A 23092-nucleotide genomic window follows, 5' to 3' on the forward strand; every position below is an offset into this window, starting at 1 on the left:
GTAGATTACAGAGCCATTACTAGGCATGGATTTCTCCCCATGAAAGTTTCCGCCTGATCATCTTTTTGATAAGCTATAGAGATATACATCTTCAAAGTCTATACATCTGCAGAGGTAAAATCCTTCCCCTGCTCCAACTCACTTCTCCCCTGTTTATGTATCCGAGGACCCCATCATCCCTTTATGCTACAGCATCTCACTGGGCTCTCAAGATGAGATTGCTGTCCACAATGTCCCTTAAATCCTTTTCCGGGTCCTTGCATTCCATAATACAGTGCTGTCGTCTGTGGGTCGGGCCTGCATTCCCTGTTCCAAGGATTCTGCATTTGACTTATTAAAACATTTTGTTTGCATGGGCCCCACATTCCAAGTGCTCCAAATCAATCGGTATGCCTGCCCTGGCCACCTCATTGCAACCACTCTGCCAATCTTTGGGTCATCCGAAAATTTTATCTGCAGTGATCTTCTATTTCCTTCCAGATCATTCATGAAAGTATTGAATACCCTCAGGCATAGAACCGATCCCTGCAGAACTTGACTACAAACAGCCCCGTTCACTGACGAAGGCCTATCAACAACAGCTTTCCGAGATACGTCACTTAACCAGTTTTCAGTCCATTTTGCATGTTCTCTACTGATATTGTAGAGTGTTAATTTTTTAACTCAATATATTTTCCCCCACTAAATCAAATGCCTCTGAGAAATCAAGGTCCATTGCCTCTGCATGGTTCCCTTGATCCACCACATGTGTTCCCTTGATCCAGAAATGTGTACTCTTCAAAAAGGGTGAAATCAGGTTTATTTGACAAGATCTGTTTTGTATAAACCCTGTTGTTGACTGGCATTAATTACATATCTAGACTTTTTTTTAAAAAAAAAACTAATCCCAGACCAGCTTTTCCATTGTTTTTTAACCTTGTCAAATCTTCTATAAAAAACACTTTCCCTTTATTTTTTAATACTTGACATTTAACACAGGAATTGCCATAACATTTTTCTGTGATTTCTCTTGTTGTTAACATACTTAATAACCTCCTTTTTTGTTATCCTTAGCCCTGCCAAACGTGGAGTTTTCCCTGATGTCTTTAATGTCCCTTATCAATTTTCATAACTTTCCATTTGTATTCTTGGCTCTCTGGTTTCCCTTTTCCCCCTTTGCTACATATTCTTTTCCCCCTAATTGCTGCCTTCCCTTTGCCACTGAACTGGATTTTTACCCAAAGTTGTTCACTTTGTTAACTGTGGAATCATGACTTTTTCCGCAAAAGAACGACCAATTTTCATTCATATTTTTCTGTATAATTTTTTCCTCCAATCAATTTTGCTGACAATTTTCTTCAGCTTTGGGGAACTAGTCCTCTTGGAGCACTCAGTGTCTCTAGATAGTACTGGTTGGGAACTGTTCTCTCTTTGTCCATTGGAACATAAATCAGTATCATTTTTTATTTTCCTCTCCTCTCTCATATGTTCCCTTCTTTGTCTCTTCTGTAAACGAAAGAGTCCCAGACTTTTCTGCATGGTGTCAGGTATCAGGGGGCGTAGCTGTGACTTTTCTGTCTGTTTGCATATGGCAGCCTCCCCCATTCTCAGAGCCTGTCTTGGAAATCCCTTTTAGATATGCTATATCCTGCATGGAGACTGGGTGACCAAAACTGAGCACATATCCAGAACATGGTATTCTCCATCCCATATCTTAGTGATCTGAAGATTGCTTTTGTTTTGTCCACTGCTCTGAATCAGGAGGTGTTTCTCTTGAGCTGCTGTCAATGGCGCCCAGGTCTTTTCCCTGATGTATGTTCTAATTGGTATGTTTCTCCTGGCATATGTCTTACAAAAGTTTGTTTTTTTTCCACTCTCACATATCAAGCCACTTGATGAATGGGGAACTCCTACAGCATGGAGTCCCTATGCTGCCTCTCATTGCATTAAGGAATAATGATGGATAGCCAGTATCCACACTTGTGTTTCCTGCTGGTGCCTCTTAAGGTTTCCCCACCACTAAGTGTCAGACTTATTAACACAGGGAGCCCCATACAATTTGGAATTGACTTTAATATGGTCATTGTTCATAGTTGTTTTCTCTGAATAATTCAAATGTCATTTTTCAGTGAGTGAAGAGCGAACAATCTGCTTCACCCATGAGAACTGCCTCCAGTAGTGCATGTAATATCTCAGATTAACATTCTCTCTCCATCCAGGCATCCTGGGCACACACAGAAAGTCAGGGGAACGTACGGTACATGCAGGAAATAGCGTTCCTCCTCAGAGTTGGACACCTTCTCCCCCTTTCCATGTCAGATTCCAACACATCCAACTTCAACAACCCCTCCACCTTCATCCTGCTTGGCATTCCTGGCTTGGAGGCAGCCCACATCTGGATCTCCATCCCCTTCTGCACAATGTACACCATAGCTGTCTTGGGGAACTTCACCATCCTGTTCATTGTAAAGATGGAGCAAAGCCTCCATGGGCCCATGTATTATTTCCTCTGCATGCTGGCCATCACTGACCTGGTCATGTCCACATCCACCCTGCCCAAAATGCTGAATATCTTCTGGTTCAATACCAGGGAGATCAGTTTCAATGCCTGCCTTACCCAGATGTACGTCCTTCTCTGCTTCTCAGCAATGGAGTCTGGAATCCTCGTGGCCATGGCTTTTGATCGCTATGTGGCCATCTGCCATCCTCTGAGACATTCCAGCATCCTGACAAACTCTGTTGTGGCCAAGATTGGCCTGGCCGTGCTGCTGCGTAGTGGAATATTTGCATTACCCTACCCCTTGCTGGCGAGGGGGTGGCCATATTGCAGAACCAACATCATCCCCCACACCTATTGTGGGCACATAACTGTGGTGAACCTGGCCTGTGCTGACATCCGCATCAGTAGTTACTACGGCCTGTTTGATCTTTTCTCTGAGATTGGAATGGACGTGTTTTTCATCACTGTGTCCTATACTCAGATCCTCCGGGCCATCTTCCGCCTCCCCACAAAGGATGCCCGGCTCAAAACTTTTGGGACCTGCATCTCTCACCTTTGTGCCATCTTAGCTTTCTACATGCCAGGTTTCTTCTCCTCTCTCACGCACCGGTTTGGCCATAATGTGCCACTGCACCTCCTTGTTCTCATTGCCAATGTGGAGCTCCTGGTGCCCCCCTTGCTCCACCCCATCATCTACGGGGTGAGGACCAAACAAATCCGGGACAAGCTGCTCCGACTCTTTACTCCTAAAGGGACCTAAATGTTTTCTCAGACTGAGGTCCGTGCAGAGCTGGCTGGTGCATGGTGCTGGGCCCTCTTACCTGAATCATTTATTGAATGCATCCGATGAAGTGATCTGTAGCTCACAAATGCTTATGCTCAAATAAATTTGTTAGTCTCTAAGGTGCCACAAGTACTCCTTTTCTTTTTGCAGATACAGACTAACACGGCTGCTACTCTGGAAGTCAAGAGACATTAAACCCTTTCCTGTCCTTACTGTGCTGTGTCAGCATGATAAACTGGGGAATCAGTCTATGTGCAATTCACTGGGTTGCCACCTTTCCAATTGCTGGTAGTTGGACTCCTGAAATGACAATCTTGCCCCATCTGTTCTCTCAAGGCTCCACCCCTGCTGTGTGTCTTCTCCCCAATGCCCTACGCCTGTCACTTGCTCCTCTCTTCCTCTCCCCTTCCCAGTTGCTGGAACATTTTCCACCTCCTATATATATATATCAAGGTTCCTTCCCCACTCTGAACTCTAGGGTACAGATGTAGGGACCTGCATGAAAACCTCCAAAGCTTACTTTTACCAGCTTAGGTTAAAACTTCCCCAAGGTACAAACTATTTTACCCTTTGCCCTTGGACTTTCACTGCCACCACCAAACATTTAACCGGTTACTGGGAAAGAGTTGTTTGGAAATGTCTTTCCTGCCAAAATCCTCAGCAAAACCAGGCACCCCCCTTGCTGGGGAAGGTTTGATAAAAATCCTCACCAATTTGCGTAGGTGACCACAGACCCAAACTCTTGGATTTTAAGAACAATGAAAAAGCATTCAGTTTCTTACAAGAAGAATGTTAATAGAAGAAAAAGGAAAAAGAATCACCTCTGTAAAATCAGGACAGTAAATACCTTACAGGGTAATTACATTCACAACATAGAGAATCCTTCTAGGCAAAACCTTAAGTTACAAAAAAACACAAAAACAGGAATATCCATTCCATTCAGCACAGCTTATTTTCTCAGCCATTTAAAGAAATCAGAATCTAACGCAGATCTGGCTAGATTACTTACCAAGTTCTACGACTCCATTTCTGTTCTGTCCCCGGCAAAAGCATCACACAGACAGACCCAGACCCTTTGTTTCTCCCTCCCTCCAGCTTTTGAAAGTATCTGGTCTCCTCATTGGTCATTTTGCTCTGGTGCCAGCGAGGTTATCCTAGCTTCTTAACCCTTTACAGGTGAAAGGGTTTTTCCTCTGGCCAGGAGGGATTTTAAAGGGGTTTACCCTTCCCTTTATATTTGTGACAATATATATTTGGAAAATAAATAAATAAATAGTGGACCTAGTCACCTCTAATAGTAACATGTTCTCACATCTTGTGGGAAGTCACTTAAGGGACACTGGTTAGCGTTAAAATTTTAATGTTTATTCTTACTTTGCTTCTACCTCTGTGGAGAGAGAGACCCCATCAGGACTCCTGGGATGTATCTCAGCTCGGAGGGGAGTGGGGTGTAGTGGGTTACAGCAGGGGGCAGATACATCTGGGGTCTAAAGGAGAAGATCAGAATGGCCACACTGGGTAAAACCAATGGTCCATGTAGCCCAGAAGTCTGTCTTCCAACAGTGCCCAGCACCAGGTGCTTCAGAGGGAATGAACAGAACATGGCAATCCCCATGTGATTCATGCTCTGTCACCCACAACCAGCTTGTAGCAAACAGCTGCTAGGGACAAAAACCCTGCCCATCCTAGGCAATAGCCCTTGATGGACTTCTCTAGTTCTTACTGGAACCAGGTCATAGTTTGGGCCTTCACAACATCCTATGGCAGATAGTTCCACAGCTTGACTGTGAAGACTTTTGTTTGTTTTAAACCTGCTGCCTATTCCTTTGATTGGATGACGCTTAGTTCTTGTGTTATGTCAAGGAGGAAATAACATTTCCTCATTAAATATCACCATTCTTATATACTTGCAACAAATCTTGTAACAATAGGTCATGTGAGGTGTCAATATAAAAGCTACAGTTTGCTGAATATGATTTTCTTATTTGTATGCACGTCTCGTTTTTTTATTTGCAGTTACGAATATTGACTATGTGTTTGCTCCTGTGGTAAATCCCACAAGGCAGTTTACATCCAGAGTGTCCAGCACAATGTGAAGGGACTATTCAAGTGGATGGCCCAACAATGAACAGCATGTGCCATGGAAGAAACTTATCCACACCTGATGGACTTACCTGGGGACATTCTGGCTAGAATATAATTTATGGTCCCTTCTATGACTCACTGAAACATGCAGAGGCATGTGATCAGCTCATGTGACACAGGACTCCATCTTGTGCCTGTACTTTTGGTGCAGAGGAACCAAGGAGACTCTCTTTCATTCCTTCAGCCGTTCCTAGCAATTTTTGCTTTTCCGTTAGGGTCCCAGTGGAACACTCTTTCTTTCTGCGGGCGGACACTTTCGCAGCCTGAGCTACACAGAAGAAATCGTTGCCAATTAGCATATCAATAGGGTTATGGTCTGCTACCCTCACTGATAATACAGCTTCAGAACTATCAGTTTCTATGTGCACTTTTGCCAAAGGCATAAGGATTGTGTATCCTCCTACTAATAAAAGCTCAGAAATCTGTTCTGGCAGCGTGTCACCTTCTTGCACTATACCCCTGCTACCCACAGAAATTTCTGTCCCTGTAACTTCCCACCCAAGTTGTTCCCTGCCGTAGATGCCGACAGCCTTGATGTGCTTCATGTCTAGTTGTTCAGAGGCTAATTTCACAAACCCAGCATGATAAGTGACAGGCACCCGAGGGACTTCTGTGCTCAGGTGAAAGCATTCCCAAGGACTACCTGCTTCCTCCCAGCACAGGGCGTTTATTCCTCAGGTGATCAGAGGAATTATAATGGTTGCATCTTCTGGACTCATTTGTTTTTACAGGAGATTTGGGTTGTGAATGAGAGGAATGAGGTAATGTGAATGAGAGGAATGAGGTAAAATGAACCCTCTTTCCCACCATCCTGTAACGTGGCACCTCCTGTTGGTTGTCCAGGGAATTAGCTCAACTCCAGCTTCGGAGCTCCCCCTGCTGGCCAGTATCTCACCTGCCTCGGCCCCCATGTCCCTCCCGGACCCCACTGCAGTACCTCCGCACATTGGCTCTCCACTCCCAGGGGATACTTGAACCCTCTACACCCACCTGGCCTCAGTGGCTACTGCCAGTTTTCATCTAGCCCCCACTCACTGGGGCTAACTGCAGTCCCTAAAGCCCACTTATGATTGGCAAGGGGGTTGGACCAGCTGCCTCTGCCTTTCCCCGCACTACACCTCTGCAGCCCCAGTATCTGCTTGGGCCTTTATCCAAGGCCTCAGCCTGGGGAGTTGCCAAGCTAGGCCCTTCCCCCTCCAAGGCTGGAGAGAGACTCCTGCCTTCTGGCTCTGCAGCCTTTTTATAGGGCCCAGTCTGGCCCTCATTGGCTGCCTCTCAGCCTTTTCTGATTGGCTCCTCAGCCCCAGCCCTCGCCAATGGCTGGCTTTTAACCTTGGCTGAGCCAGAGCAGGGTGACTGCTCCGATACACATCGCATCCACAGTTTTCATCTTTGAAACTTGGGGCACACATGAATTCATCCATCTGCTGCCAAGACCCTTGTGGTGATGACCTGTGCCAAGCAGCTGCGCCGCGTGCCCATGGCTGTGCCCCCTTCAGAGGAGGGGTGGCCGTCTTTCCTCCCAGTTCAGGGCCCCATCACAGATGCCATCATGTCCCACACCTTGGTTGTAGAGTTCCATGTGGTCTCTGGGCCCAGAGTCATTGCGGTCTCCCGTCCTGTCACCATCCCCTCAGCCCCTGGACCCAGTCAAGAGGTGTTGCATCCCTTTGGCTTTGCTGCTGGGCTTCCTAGTCAAACTTCTGCCCCTGCTCCAAATCCCGTTCCTGGCCCCAGCCCCACTCCTGCCCCTGTCTCATCCCTCATTTCTTTCCCTTCATCTTCTATACTGCTGCCACTCAGGGGTTGTGTCATTTCCCCTGTCCTTGGACTAACCTCAGGGGGCATTTTTTTTGTCTCCTCTCCCTGACTCTTTGGGAGCTGCTCTCTTCCCTCCACCTCTCTATCCCTTTCCGGGCACAGAGACGGGTTGCACAGAGCCACAGGTACAATCGCCGCACCAGTGGTCTGCCCCCTCTTTGCCCATCTCCATGGGCCACAAGGTCGTAACAGGGGCCCAGCGAGATGATGATCATGGGTCCGCAACCCTGTCCCCCACTGTGCTGAGGGATGAGCTACACCATTTTCTGGTGGACACCTGTGGTTTCAAGCATAAGGTGAAGCTCCCTCTCCAGCACTGGGAGACTTCTATCTCATCGTCTGGGCCATGAGGGCTGTTTTGAAGGAGTGGAGGGTAACCAGGAGGCAGAACATCCTGGTCTACTGGTGGGCTCGCAACTTCTGTGACTTCCCCCTGCGTTTCAGGGATTGGTGCAAGGCCGGCTGGGGATCCTCCTGCCTGCAAGGATCATTCTCAGCCCTCACAATGAAGCCAACCATATTTTTAAAAATGAACACCAAGCGAAAAAAACCCAAACAAAAATAGGAAATATGGAAAGGATAAAGAAAAACATAGAACCCCCTCTTCTACAGGAACACCAAAACCAGCCGTCTCTGGAGTGTCAGGGCAGTTCACAGTCTGTCCCTCCCATGTCCCAGGCCCCTTGCCCAGGCCCTGGCTGTGCTGCAAGGGTGCTGTGGGTCAGACACTTGCTCTGTCAGTGGCCATATGTCTCAGGCTTTAGGTGGTAGGGCCCCTCTCCACAGCACCATCCTCACCCAACAGATTTACAATTCCCCTCCAATTCTGGCCTGCAAGGCCTCTTGAGGAGGGGTATTTCCCTGTGCTGGTCCCTCTGCCCAGGGTCTTCCTTGCTCTCCCCAACTGTACACTGCACCCAGCCCCAGCCCCAGCCCCAGCCCCAGCGCTGCTGCTGCTTCTCGGCCTCCAGCTCCCTGGGCTGCTTCTCTGGCCCCTCTGCTTCGGGCTGCTGCAGCTCTGCTCCTAGCTCAACGCCCTGGGCTACTTCTCTGGTTCTGGTTCTGGCCGGCCTGTCTCTGCTCAGCTCTGCCCAGTCAGGCCCAGTTCACACAGAGGATGGGAACCTCCTGACCTCCAGACTTCCTCGCTGGTCTGCCTGCCCTGTCAATCAGGCTGACAGTTAATGTTGGCCTCTCCTCACTGACTCTGGGGGCTGGTTTGGACCCTTCCCCTTCCTTTAGGAAAGGGCCAATCAAAAATCCTCACTGAATTTTAGTGAGCGGCCAGTAATTTACATCCCTCCTTACTATAATTCTGCCACAGCCAGAGTCTTCACACCAGCATATTTGGGCCCCATATTATCAACATTTATATATTAAAAAAATACATTTGCAATGAATAAAAGTACATTTATCATACTTAACATCCCCTGTCCAATTCTTTATACTATAGATAATATTCACTAAAGACTACATAGAACCAATAACATGATCATCTCTAAGTTTAATGATCAGGACACCCTTAGTAGTTCTCTGGGACTTTCTTAAGACTGGTGGTTCATTACCCATATTTTCTGTTTCCTTGTCCCCAGGTAACACCAGGTCAATTTGAGGGATCAGTCTATTTTCATCAGGGTTTGCATTTGCCCCATTGGTTTCAGTCTCCTCCGGACATGATGCTCTGCAACTCCTGTGTGCCCTGGCTGGACTAAAAGTCCAATGTTTTAGCTGGTCCCCATGGACCACTCTCTCAGGACCTCCACATTCAGGCTGGATAGTGTAAACTGGCAGGGCAGGATTATTGTGAGTGACCACAATGTGGGCATTTGACTCCCACTTCCCTTGTATTTTATTATGACCCAGCATCTATGGTTTCAAACTGCTACCTGCTTACCGCAGCTTATGAGAGCCCCACTGGACTTGCGATCACAAGTCCTTTTCCTACTTTGGGCTGCATCTTTAGTTTTACTGAGAGCAACTTCAATGGCTCTCTTTGGGCTGTCACGGACACCTTTGACACAGTCATTGAAATTGATCACCTCATCCTTAGAAAAGACTCCTTGACGCTTTTCTGGAAGCACCCTCAGTTAGCCCCCTGTGCAGGAACCAGCCCTTGGAGCGAGGCTTGAACTGGAAGAGGCAGTCTCCCGCCACATCTTTAGAGGAAAAGTAACTTGTACTCACTTCTCCCTCCTTGTCACCCACAGCTCATTTCCATTCTCTTCAAATGTTACCTTCACCCAAGGAACCTCTTCCTCATCCCAGTGTACCTCTGCAGTTCTATTCTGAGAATGCAACCCCACAGACTTCACACGTGAGATTAGAAGACTCACCAGCACTCTTCCTTTGATGGCATTAGTCAGTAAATTGGCTGGCTGGAGCCTATTAGTTTGGCTTGCTCCAGATATATGGTCTAGAAGGGCTCGAGATCCATTGGTGTTTCCTGGTACCCAGCAGCGTTCATCAAGGATCTTCCCTCTCCAAGGAGGAATAACTGTCTTCAGCCTACTTTAACATTTCCAATCTGTCCTGCCTGGCCCAGAGGATGACTCTGTTTCTCCTTCTGAGCAAGTACTTTACTCAGCACAGAATTCTTCTTAGAGTGCCCAGGATGGTTCATCCTAGAAGTCCCTTCTCCTCGCAACTTTTTTTGCTATTACTTTCTGAGTCTTTGGCTAGCTGTTCTTCAAATTCTTTTTTTAACCTTCCTAATTATACCCTTAAACTTCATTTGCCAGGAGTTTATGAATAAAATCAGTTGAATAAAATCAATTAACAAACATGGGCTATAGTGATACATGAAACTTACTTAAATGGCATTTACACTGCCTCCATGTACCCCACCCTGGAGTGTATACTCTGGATTGCAGAGTCCTAGATATTTGCTTGCATGGGCGTCCTTGGAGATCTGCAGCTGGAGACAGCGCTCTGTTGGATCTGTGTATCAGTTCAGCCATGGCAACAAGCTGCTTAACCCCTCTGACGATTGGAGCTGGCCCCACCAAATGTTAGCCGCTCTGCGTCCTAATTTGGTGGGAAGATCAAGCTGCCTCTCCTCAGACTCAGTCTCTCTGCGGTGCCCCTTCCCTTGCCTGCGCTTTCCCAACAAGGGTGGGGGTTACTCACAGTTCCTCCACTGCAGGCCCACCTCATTCGGCTCCAGGCACAGCGACAGTCTCTGCCCTGGCTCCAGGGAAGCCACCAACAGCCTCTGAGGCTCCCCGCTCGATCAGATCCACAGCGGGCTCTTAGCAGCCTCTCTTGGCTTCCTAGCAGCAGCTCTGCGTGTGGACAGAGCTCCACACAAGCAATCTCACTCCTCTTCTGAAAAGGGAGCCCACCACGTGCTCCCTCTGCACTTCCTGTGATTCTAAGATTCCTGGAAGAGGGAGAGTGTCACTCTTTCCCCAAGGCATCAGACAGGATCTTCCCAGCTGGTACACTCCCAATAAAGTTCAGAGGCCAGTCTAGTAAAAGGAGCCTACACTCTATTAAGTAGTTTCCATGCAGCTTGCAGGATTTCACTTTTCGTCCTGTTCTTTTCAATTTCTTTTTTATCTAACTTCTTCATTTTAGTGTCATTCCCCTTTGTGAAAATAAATAGTACAGTGTTTGGCTGCTGTGGTGTTTTCCCCACCACAGGGATGTTAAATTGAATTAGATTATGGTCCTTATTACCAAGTGCTTCAGCTATATTCACCTCTTGGACCAGATCCTGTGCTCCACATAGGACTAATTCAGTAATTGACTCTCCCGTTGTGGGTTCCCTGATTAGCTGCTCCAAGAAGCAGTCACTTGAGGTGTCAAGAAACTTTATTTCTGCATCCCATCCTCAGGTGACTTGTGCCCAGTCAATATGGGGGTAGTTGAAATCCCCCATTATTATTAAGGGTTTTGTGTTTTTTTTTTTAAATTATTTTAACAGCCTCTCAAATCTCCCTGAGCATTTCACAGTCACTATCACCATCCTGGCCAAGTGGTCGGTGATATATCCCTACTGCTATATTCTTATTATTCGAGTATCAAGTTACTAGCCACAGAGATTCTGTGGTCCAGTTTGGTTAATTTCCAAATTGTACTGCATTAGATTCTATCCTTTCTTTCACATATAATGCCACATCTCCACCAGCATGACCTCTTCTGTCCTTCCAATATATTTTGTACCCTGGTATCACCGTGTACCACTGATCATCCTCATTCCACCAAGTTTTTGTCATGCCGATTATATCGATATCCTCCTTGAACGTAAGGCACCCTAGTTGAACCGTCTTATTATTTAGATTTCTAGCGTTTGTATATATAACCCTTCTGCCAGGTGGAGCCAGCAGCAACCACGGCCGGGTTCAATATCTAGGTGTTCCTTTCCCTCTATCCAACACAGAACCGACTTGAGCCTCTACCCAGTAACCTTGGAAATTTACACACCACCCCCGAGGCCCCTCTGAGAGGCAATACTCAGAGCCTGTTTAGCTCTATTCTTTGAACAGTTGAGAAAACAAGTCAAACCAGTCTAGGTAATGCCCCTGGGGAGACCTGGCAATTTTCTGACCAGAACGCCTGCCCCTAAGCTTCTTACTCTCACAGAGCTCTAACAGTGGAGCCCCCTTGCTTAAAAAGTCCTTTCTGCTAACCATGAACACCCTTGCTTTGGAACAGATTAAGCACAGTCCTGCTTTTCTGTGTTCCCACAACAGTTACCCATTGGTTACCATATTTCACTATCCCTGAATTCAGTACTAACATAATTTGTGAACCAATATCAGCTAAGTTGATTACAATGAGCAAAACACCCTCTCCATCTGCTGACTAGCTAGCAAATCTAAGCAAAGCAGGAGCAAACTGCATTTACATAAACACACCCAGGGTCTCTTCCTCCTCCCAGCTAGCTCTCAGGGAAGCATTCCTTCAGACCCTGCTGACATGGATAAGCACTGTAAAAATTGTCACTTTTTAGCTGTCTGCCCTTACAGTATGTAATTGAATGGGACTCTTTTTCCTTTGACTCTTTGTCATCAGATCCTACCTGTATTTTACCATCTTCCTTCCTCTCCTCCTCACGAGGACCTAGAGAATCTCCATTAATAGATCCTCCCCTCAGGGATGTCTCTGTCTGAAACACATGCTCCTCTGCACCTCTCAGGTTTCCTGCATCACTTAGTTTAAAAACTGCTCTATGACCTTCTTAATTTGAAGTGCCAGCAATCTGGTTCCATTTGATTTTGGTAGAGCCCAGCCTTCCTGTATAGCCTTCCCCCTTTCCCCAGTTCCTAATGAATCAAACCCCCTCCTCCCTACTTTCTGGGGATGCAGACAAACAGACACAAAGGAAAACACATGTACATGGTCTGACATGCGCACACACGCACACACATGGATCCATGAGCGCACACCCACAAACATGGATCCACATGCACACACACACACACGCATGGACGTACATGGACACACATGGAACAATGTGTACACACATACACAGAGACATACACACATACATTCATGACCTGCAAAGCCCCATCCAGGAGGCATGGTCAGAGAACCCCTAACAGAGCAGGTTTGTGGGGCAGATAGGTGGGAGGAACGTCTCGTTGGAGAAACCCACCAGAATTGAAGCCTGAGCAAAGACTCTGAGCAGCTCGTTAGCTGTGAAGCAGCGTCAGCTTTCAGGTTACTTTGTGCAGGCTACTGGTGGAATCTTAGGCTCCTACACGGTTGGACAGCAGATGAGCTGGGGTTTGAAAATGGCCGTGGAGCCTAAATTCAGTATTTACATGAATTCCTTTGTGGATCTAGACCTGGAAGAATTTCTGGAAGATGCTTTCATCAAACACAATTTAAGGTGGTTCAAAGTCAAGGGGGCTGGTTGGCTACACTGTCAGGGTTCCCCTCCACACACTCTGAACTCTGGGGTACAGATGTGGGGACCTGCATGAAAGACCTCCTAAGCTTATATTCTACCAGCTTAGGTTAAAAACTTCCCCAAGGCACAGATTCCTTTCCTAGTCCTTGGACGGTATTCCTACACCAATAAGTGAGTTATACAAAAATTCAGGGATGGCTCACTTGGAATCCTTATCCCACCAAAATGTCCCCCCAAGCCTCTTCACCCCCATTTCCTGGGGAGGCTTGAGAGTAATATACCAACCAATTGGTTAGCAATGTGAGCATAGACCAGACCCTTTGTCCTCAGGACACTGAAAATCAATCAGGTTCTTAAAAGAAGAACTTTCTTTGGAAACCAGAGGTATGAACTGAACACTGACTACGCATCTCACTCGGAAGCAGAAGTGTGCAATGAGGCAGCAGCACAGCAAACAAACAATAATAGCAGTCAACAACTTGGTTTATGAAAAACAGGTGTTGTCAAAAAAACCGCAATGTCATTGTTTAAAGAGAATACAGGTTTGGTTGATCAAGGGAACTGCACAGATGCAGTAAAATTGCTTCTCTGAGGCACTTGATTTAGCAGGGGAAACATTCCGATAATAAAAGGAAAACGCTTCAATATCAGTGGAGCACACGTAAAATGAACTGAAAACTGGCTGGCGGATAACGGAAACCAGCTGTCAATGGCCATTGTCAGTGAATGGGGCTGTTTCTAGTGGGGTTCTGCAGGGCTCATGTCTAGGACAGATGCTGTTCAGTATTTTAATCAAGGATCTGGAAGGAAAGAGGAAATCACTGCAGATAAAGATAAAGGAAAGAGGAAATCACTGCAGATAAAAGAAGCAAATGTCCCAAAGGCTGGCAGAGTGGTTGCAATGAGGCGGCCGGGGCAGGCATAACATTTGATCTGGAACATTTGGTGAGCTGGGCCCATGCAAACAATATGTTTTAATAAAGACAAATGCAAAGTGATCCTCTGGGAACAGGGAATGCAGGCCCGACCCACAGACCAGGGCGCTGTATTATGGAACGCAGAGACCCTGAAAAGCACTAAGTGATCTCTGTGGATAACCAAGTCATCCTGAGCTCCCAGTGCGATGCTGTGGCCAAAAGGGCTTGGATGCATAGAGAGGGGACTGGTGAGTTGGAGCAGGGGAAGGAGTTTACCTCTGCACATGAGATTTACTGATCTCTGAGCCCATAGCAACAGCAGAAAATTCTCATGTCTCCCCTGGGTCACCTTTTTCCAGATCTGTCTGTCTCCTATCTATGTATCCATCCATCAAGGCAATTATCCCTTATTTTCTTTCAAATCAACTTTATTTTATAAATATACACAAATACACAAACAGCCAATTCTTCTCTCACTCAGCACAGAGCCCAGGAGCTCTCATCTCCCTTTGGGACAGTCCCTTAATGAATGTTTACTCCTAAAGCTGAATAATTAGCACAGAAGAAGAGACATGCTTCTTTGCAGCCTGTTTACTTTCAGATGCTCTCTTCTCCCCTCGAGGCTGAGCGAACCCCACTGGGATTGCACAGAGCTATATTATAAACGGTGCACACCCTTGGATGGGCTCTCGTTGTGGCATGTTGCTGCAGATGCTAGGGTGAGAGAGGTTTGGGACACGGCTACCTGAGGGGGATTCCCAGGGAAGACGCTTCCATCTCAGAATTCACAGGTACCCATTTCTTGCTGAGAAGATCACCTGCTCGACAAACACTGAGCAACGTGGATGTGATGGGATAGAGAGTACGTCTGGGGTCCTTTCCGCTCTGCACAACCATGACACATCCTAGGGCCCTTCCCATAGGTGATGAGTTTGCGAAAGAATCACTGGCCAAAATGTCACTCTTTTCTGGGCACCCCTGGTCGTCCTGCCTGATGGACTACCTCCCCGAGGTGGCTGCATTTCAGTGGCAGAGGGGATCCTTCAGAATGAAAGGTGTTAGTAGATGTACAATAGAAGACCAAATTCTGAATCAGTGGCCTGTACTTTGCTCAGGCCCCAGTGAGGTAAAACTCCCCTTGGAGTAAGAACTGAGTAGAGACATCAGGGGCCAGCTGTGTGTTAACGCACAGACACGGTCACCCTCTCCTCTTGCATTTCAGGGCTCTGGCTGTTAATGGGACAGAGGGACAGGGGCTGATACCTGACTTTTAGCTGCTGGAAAGCTTGGAGGTGCTAGCGCTCCTCACTAGAACAATAATAAGGATTTGTCAACGTGGGAAACACATACTTTCTCCAAGTTTCATTCAAGAAGTGGGCTAAACTGTTATTCCTGAAACTTTAAAAAAACAATTCTGCTCAAAGCAGCCACCCGGCATGGGAAATTTCAGTCCAAACACCTAAAATTTGGCAAATTCATAAGCAACTGAAAATGGGGTCTTTTATTCAAGCATCAGACAGCCTTAACTACAGGTGATGACAGCAACTCCACCGACAATGTGATATGGCTGTGAAAAAAGCTAATGCGGTCTTGGGATGCATCAGGAGAGGTATTTCCAGTAGGGATAAGGAGGTTTTAGTACCGTTATACAAGGCCCTGGTGAGACCTCACCAGGAATACTGTATGCAGTTCTGGTCTCCCATGTTCAAGAAGGATGAATTCAAACTGGAACAGGTACAGAGAAGGGCTACTAGGTTGATCCGAGGAATGGAAAACTTGTCTTATGAAAGGAGACTCAAAGAGCTTGGCTTGTTTAGCCTAATTAAAAGAAGGTTGAGGGGAGATATGATTGCTCTCTATAAATATATCAGAGGGATAAATACCGGAGAGGGACAGGAATTATTTAAGCTCAGTACCAATGTGGACACAAGAACAAATGGATACAAACTGCCCACCAGGAAATTTAGACTAGAAATTAGATGAAGGTTTCTAACCATCAGAGGAGTGAAGTTTTGGAACAGCCTTCCAAGGGAAGCAGTGGGGGCAAAAGATCTATCTGGCTTTAAGATTAAACTCGATAAGTTTATGGAGGAGATGGTACGATGGGATAACATGGTTTTGGTTATTAAATATTCATCGTAAATAGGCCCAATTGCCTGTGATGGGATATTAGATGGGGTGGGATCTGAGTTAGACAGGAAAGAATTTTCTGGAGTATCTGGCTGATGAATCTTGCCCATATGCTCAGGATTTAGCTGATCGCCATATCTGGGTTCGGGAAGGAATTTTCCTCCAGGGCAGATTGGAAGAGGCCCTGGAGGTTTTTCGCCTTCCTCTGTAGCATGGGGCATGGGTCACTTGCTGGAGGATTCTCTGCTCCTTGAAGTCTTTAAACCACGATTTGAGGACTTCAATAGCTCAGACATAGGTGAGAGGTTTCTTGCAGGAGTGGCGGGTGAAATTCTGTGGCCTGCGTTGTGCAGGAGGTCAGACTAGGTGATCATAATGGTCCCTTCTGACCAAATATCTATGAATCTATGAATAGCCAATCGATTTGTGACTCCCTTTCAGCTAAGCTGTTCACTCCAATAATTTCGGTAGCAAGGAGTTCTATAGGCCAAATATGGATTATGTTAGCAATTTCTTTTCTCTTTTTAAGATGTTCAGAATTTCTATTTAACTAAATGCTCCCTTGTTCATGTTAGGAGACACATTAAACATAAATGCCTGATCTAGTTTCTTTATCAATAGATCCGTAGGGTTTAAGGTCAGAAGGGACCATATGATCATCCAGTCTGACCTCCTGTAAAGCACAGGCCCATTACTTACAACTCAGTTACCTCTGTATTGAGCCGAAAGGCTTGTGTGTGACGAAGGCCTGATCTACACTAGGATTTTGCATTATAGAATGATAGAGCCATAGAGTTATAAGGGAAGGCAAAGGACAGCTAGTCTAACCCCCTGACAAGATGCAAGATTTGTTTTGTCTTAGTCATCTAAGACTGATGGCTATTCACACGTCTTTGGAAAACCTCCACAGACGGAGATTCCATGACTTCCCTCGGTGTCTGTTCCATTGGCCTCCTGTACTTCAAGTTAGGAAGATTTTCCTGAAATTTAATTTAAATCTGCTATGCTGGAGTTTCAACCCATTGCCTTTTGTCCTGCCTCTCTCAATGTAAGACAAAATAACTTTCCTCCACCTTTTTATGGCAGCCTTTCAAGTATTTGAAGTTCACTATCTTGTCCCCCATTAATCTCCACTTTTCCAAATAAACATACCGGTTCCTACGGCTTGCATTCCATCCTGTGCATAACCTTTGTCTCTTGCCTATGGATCCTTTCCAGTTTGACTACATCCTTTCTATACATTACTGAGCAAAATTGGACACATTACTATTGAGACCTAACCCCCACCGAGTAGGGGAATACGATCACGTACTGTGACTGGCATGTTATACCTCTGCTCATATAACCTAACATTGCATTTGCCTTTTTTGAAACAGCAAAAAAATCCACACCCCAGAGAGATGTAGCTATATCATCCTAACCCTGGTGTAGACCCTTGAAGCAGAAAAGCATCCAGTCTCGATCTGCCAACATGGGGACTTGGAGAATCCACTACTTCCCTTCTCAGTGTGTCTCAATGGTTAATCACCCTCATTGCTAAATATGTGGTCCTAGTTTATAGCTAGAATTTGCCTGGCTTCAGCTTCCAGCCCTTCGGTCTTGGTCAGCCTTTTTCTGGTAGATTACAGAGCTATTACTAGGCATGGATTTCTCCCCATGAAAGTTTCCGTCTGATCATCTTTTTGATAAGCTATAGAGATATACATCTTCAAAGTCTATACATCTGCAGAGGTAAAATCCTTCCCCTGCTCCAACTCACCTCTCCCCTGTTTATGTATCCGAGGACCCCATCATCCCTTTATGCTACAGCATCTCACTGGGCTCTCAAGATGAGTTGGCTGTCCACAATGTCCCCTAAATCCTTTTCCGGGTCCTTGCATTCCATAATACAGTGCTGTCGTCTGTGGGTCGGGCCTGCATTCCCTGTTCCAAGGATTCTGCATTTGACTTATTAAAACATTTTGTTTGCATGGGCCCCACATTCCAAGTGCTCCAAATCAATCGGTATGCCTGCCCTGGCCACCTCATTGCAACCACTCTGCCAATCTTTGGGTCATCCAAAAATTTTATCTGCAGTGATCTTCTATTTCCTTCCTGATCATTCATGAAAGTATTGAATAGCCTCAGGCATAGAACCGATCCCTGCAGAACCTGACTACAAACAGCCCCGTTCACTGATGAGGGCCTATCAACAACACCTTTCTGAGATCCTTTACTTAGCCAGTTTTCAGTCCATTTTGCATGTTCTCTACTGATATTGTAGGGTGTTAATTTTTTTAACTCAATATTTTCCTCCACTAAATCAAATGCCTCTGAGAAATCAAGGTCCACTGCCTCTGCATGGTTCCCTTGATCCACCACATGTGTACTCTCCAAAAAGGGTGAAATCAGGTTTATTTGACAAGATCTGTTTTGTATAAACCCTGTTGTTGACTGGCATTAATTACATATCTACACTTTAAAAAAAAAAAAAAAACAACTAATCCCAGACCAGCTTTTCCATTGTTTTTTAACCTTGTCAAATCTTCTATAAAAAGCACTTTCCCTTTATTTTTTAATACTTGACATTTAACACAGGAATTGCCATAACATTTTTCTGTGATTTCTCTTGTTGTTAACATACTTAATAACCTCCTTTTTTGTTATCTTTAGCACTGCCAAATGTGGAGTTTTCCCTGACGTCTTTAATGTCCCTTATCAATTTTCATAACTTTCCATTTGTATTCTTGGCTCTCTGGTTTCCCTTTTCCCCCTTTGTTATATATTCTTTTCCCCCCTAATTTCTGCCTTCCCTTTGCCACTGAACTGGATTTTTACCCAAAGTTGTTCACTTTGTTGACTGTGGAATCATGACTTTTTCCGCAAAAGAACGACCAATTTTCATTCATATTTTTCTGTATAATTTTTCCTCCAATCAATTTTGCTGACAGTTTTCTTCAGCTTCGGGGAATTAGTCCTCTTGGAGCACTCAGTGTCTCTAGATAGTACTGGTTGGGAACTGTTCTCTCTTTGTCCATTGGAACATAAATCAGTATCATTTTTTATTTTCCTCTCCTCTCTCATATGTTCCCTTCTTTGTCTCTTCTGTAAACGAAAGAGTCCCAGACTTTTCTGCCTGGTGTCAGGTATCAGGGGGCGTAGCTGTGACTTTTCTGTCTGTTTGCATATGGCAGCCTCCCCCATTCTCAGAGCCTGTCTTGGAAATCCCTTTTAGATATGCTATATCCTGCATGGAGACTGGGTGACCAAAACTGAGCACATATCCAGAACATGGTATTCTCCATCCCATATCTTAGTGATCTGAAGATTGCTTTTGTTTTGTCCACTGCTCTGAATCAGGAGGTGTTTCTCTTGAGCTGCTGTCAATGGCGCCCAGGTCTTTTCCCTGATGTATGTTCTAATTGGTATGTTTCTCCTGGCATATGTCTTACAAAAGTTTGGTTTTTTCCACTCTCACATATCAAGCCACTTGATGCATGGGGAACTCCTACAGCATGGAGTCCCTATGCTGGTTCTCATTGCATTAAGGAATAATGATGGATAACCAGTATCCACACTTGTGTTTCCTGCTGGTGCCTCTTAAGGTTCCCCCACCACTAAGTGTCAGACTTATTAACACAGGGAGCCCCATAAAATTTGGAATTGACTTTAATATGGTCATTGTTCATAGTTGTTTTCTCTGAATAATTCAAATGTCATTTTTCAGTGAGTGAAGATCGAACAATCTGCTTCAGCTATGAGAACTGCCTCCAGTAGTGCGTGTAATATCTCAGATTAACATTCTCTCTCCATCCAGGCATCCTGGGCACACACAGAAAGTCAGCGGAACGTTCGGTACATGCAGGAAACAGCCTTCCGCCTCAGAGTTGGACACCTTCTCCCCTATTCCATGTCAGATTCCAACACAACCAATTTCTACAACCCCTCCACCTTCATCCTGCTTGGCATTCCTGGCTTGGAGGCAGCCCACATCTGGATCTCCATCCCCTTCTGCACAATGTACACCATAGCTGTCTTGGGGAACTTCACCATCCTGTTCATTGTAAAGATGGAGCAAAGCCTCCATGGGCCCATGTACTATTTCCTCTGCATGCTGGCCATCACTGACCTGGTCATGTCCACATCCACCCTGCCCAAAATGCTGAGCATCTTCTGGTTCAATACCAGGGAGATCAGTTTCAGTGCCTGCCTCACCCAGATGTACGTCCTTCACTGCTTCTCAGCAATGGAATCTGGAATCCTCGTGGCCATGGCTTTGGATCGCTATGTGGCCATCTGCCATCCCCTGAGACATTCCAGCATCCTGACAAACTCTGTTGTGGCCAAGATCGGTCTGGCCGTGCTGCTGCGCAGTGGAATACTCTCATTACCCTACCCCTTCCTGGCGAGGGGGTGGCCATATTGCAGAACCAACGTCATCCCCCACACCTATTGTGAGCACATAGCTGTGGTGAACCTGGCCTGTGCTGACATCCGCATCAGTAGTTACTACGGCCTGTTTGATCTTTTCTCTGAGATTGGAATGGACGTGTTTTTCATCACTGTGTCCTATACTCAGATCCTCCGGGCCATCTTCCGCCTCCCCACAAAGGATGCCCAGCTCAAAACTTTTGGGACCTGCATCTCTCACCTTTGTGCCATCTTAGCTTTGTATACGCCAGATTTCTTCTCCTCTCTCACGCACCGGTTTGGCCATAATGTGCCACTGCACTTCCTTGTTCTCATTGCCAATGTGTACCTCCTGGTGCCCCCCTTGCTCCACCCCATCATCTACGGGGTGAGGACCAAACAAATCCGGGGCAGGCTGCTCCGACTCTTTACTCCTAAAGGGACCTAAATGTTTTCTCAGACTGAGGTCCGTGCAGAGCTGGCTGGTGCATGGTGCTGGGCCCTCTTCCCTGAATCATTTATTGAATGCATCCGATGAAGTGAGCTGTAGCTCACGAATGCTTATGCTCAAATAAATTTGTTTGTCTCTAAAGTGCCACAAGTCCTCCTTTTCTTTTTGCAGATACAGACTAACACGGCTGCTACTCTGGACAGTCAAGAGACATTAAACCCTTTCCTGTCCTTACTGTGCTGTGTCAGCATGATAAACTGGGGAATCAGTCTATGTGCAATTCACTGGGTTGCCACCTTTCCAACTGCTGGTAGTTGGACTCCTGAAATGGCAATCTTGCCCCATCTGTTCTGTCAAGGCTCCACCCGTGCTGTGTGTTTTCTCCCCAAGGCCCTACCCCTGTAACTTGCTCCCGTCTTCCCCTCCCGTTGCCAGTTGCTTGAACATTTTCTACCTCATATGTCAAGGTTCCTTCCCCACTCTGAACTCTAGGGTGCAGATGTAGGAACGTGCATGAAAACCTCCTAAGCTTACTTTTACCAGCTTAGGTTAAAACTTCCCCAAGGTACAAACTATTTTACCCTTTACCCTTGGACTTTCGCTGCCACAACCAAATGTTTAACCGGTTACTGGGAAAGGGTTGTTTGGAAAAAGTATCACCTCTGTAAAATCAGGATGGTCAATACCTAACAGGGTAATTACATTCAAAACATAGAGAATCCCTCTAGGCAAAACCTTAAGTTACAAAAAGACATTCCATTCAGCACAGCTTATTTTCTCAGCCATTTAAAGAAATCAGAATCTAACACAGATCTAGCTAGATTACTTACCAAGTTCTAAGACTCCATTCCTGTTCTGTTCCCGGCAAAAGCATTACACAGACGGACCCAGACCCTTTGTTTCTCGCTCCCCCCAGCTTTTGAAAGTATCTGGTCTCCTCATTGGTCATTTTCCTCTGGTGCCAGCGAGGTTATCCTAGCTTCTTAACCCTTTAGAGGTGAAAGGGTTATTCCTCTGGCCAGGAGGGATTTTAAATGTGTTTACTTTTCCCTTTATATTTATGACAATATATATCTGGAAAATAAATAAATAGTGGACCTAGTCACCGCTAAAAGTGACATGTTCTCACATCTTGTGGGAAGTCACCTAAGGGACATTGGTTAGTGTTAAAATTTTAATGTTTATTCTTACTTTGCTTCTACCTCTGTGGAGGGAGAGACCCCGTCAGGACTCCTGGGATGTATCTCAGCTCTGGGAGGGGAGTGGGGTGTAGTGGGTTACAGCAGGGGGAGATACATCTGTTATATATTTGCAACAAATCTTGTAACAATAGGTCATGTGAGGTGTCAATATAAAGCTACAGTTTGCTGAATATGATTTTCTTATCTGTATGCACATCTCGTATTTTTATTTGCATTTACGAATATTGACTATGTGTTTGCTCCTGTGGTAAATCCCACAAGGCAGTTTACATCCAGTGTATCCAGCACAATGTGAAGGGACTATTCAAGTGGATGGCCCAACAATGAACAGCATGTGCCATGGAAGAAACTTATCCCCACCTGATGGACTTACCTGGGGACATTCTGGCTGGAATATAATTTATGGTCCCTGCTATGACTCACTGAAACATGCAGAGGCATGTGATCAGCTCATGTGACACAGAACTCCATCTTGTGCCTGTACTTTTGGTGCAGAGGAACCAAGGAGACTCTCTTTCATTCCTTCAGCCGTTCCTAGCAATGTTTGCTTTTCCGTTAGGGCCCCAGCGGAACACTCTTTCTTTCTGAGGGCAGACACTTTCGCAGCCTGAGCTACACAGAAGAAATCGTTGCCAATTAGCATATCAATAGGGTTATGGTCTGCTACCCTCACTGATAATACAGCTTCAGAACTATCAGTTTCTATGTGCACTTTAGCCAAAGGCATAAGGATTGTGTATCCTCCTACTAATAAAAGCTCAGAAATCTGTTCTGGCAGCGTGTCACCTTCTTGCACTATTCCCCTGCTACCCACAGAAATTTCTGTCCCTGTAACTTCCCACCCAAGTTGTTCCCTGCCTTTGATGTCGACAGCCTTGATGTGCTTCATGCCTAGATGTTCAGAGGCTAATTTCACA

At 45.8% G+C, this 23092-nt stretch overlaps 2 protein-coding genes across 2 annotated transcripts; both read left to right on the forward strand.

Moving 5' to 3' along the window:
• The first annotated feature begins 2291 nt into the window (after positions 1 to 2291).
• LOC119565148 (olfactory receptor 52E4-like) lies at positions 2292 to 3239 on the forward strand. The gene has a single exon (XM_037889582.1). The coding sequence runs from the start codon at positions 2292 to 2294 to the stop codon at positions 3237 to 3239; it is 948 nt and encodes a 315-aa protein (XP_037745510.1).
• Positions 3240 to 20016: 16777 nt separating this feature from the next.
• On the forward strand, positions 20017 to 20970 carry LOC119565149 (olfactory receptor 52E4-like). Its single transcript, XM_037889583.1, has one exon. The coding sequence runs from the start codon at positions 20023 to 20025 to the stop codon at positions 20968 to 20970; it is 948 nt and encodes a 315-aa protein (XP_037745511.1). The 5' UTR covers positions 20017 to 20022.
• Positions 20971 to 23092: the final 2122 nt, after the last annotated feature.

This window comes from Chelonia mydas, chromosome 1 (genome assembly GCF_015237465.2).
Source record: "Chelonia mydas isolate rCheMyd1 chromosome 1, rCheMyd1.pri.v2, whole genome shotgun sequence".
In the NCBI taxonomy this organism is placed as follows: domain Eukaryota; kingdom Metazoa; phylum Chordata; order Testudines; family Cheloniidae; genus Chelonia; species Chelonia mydas.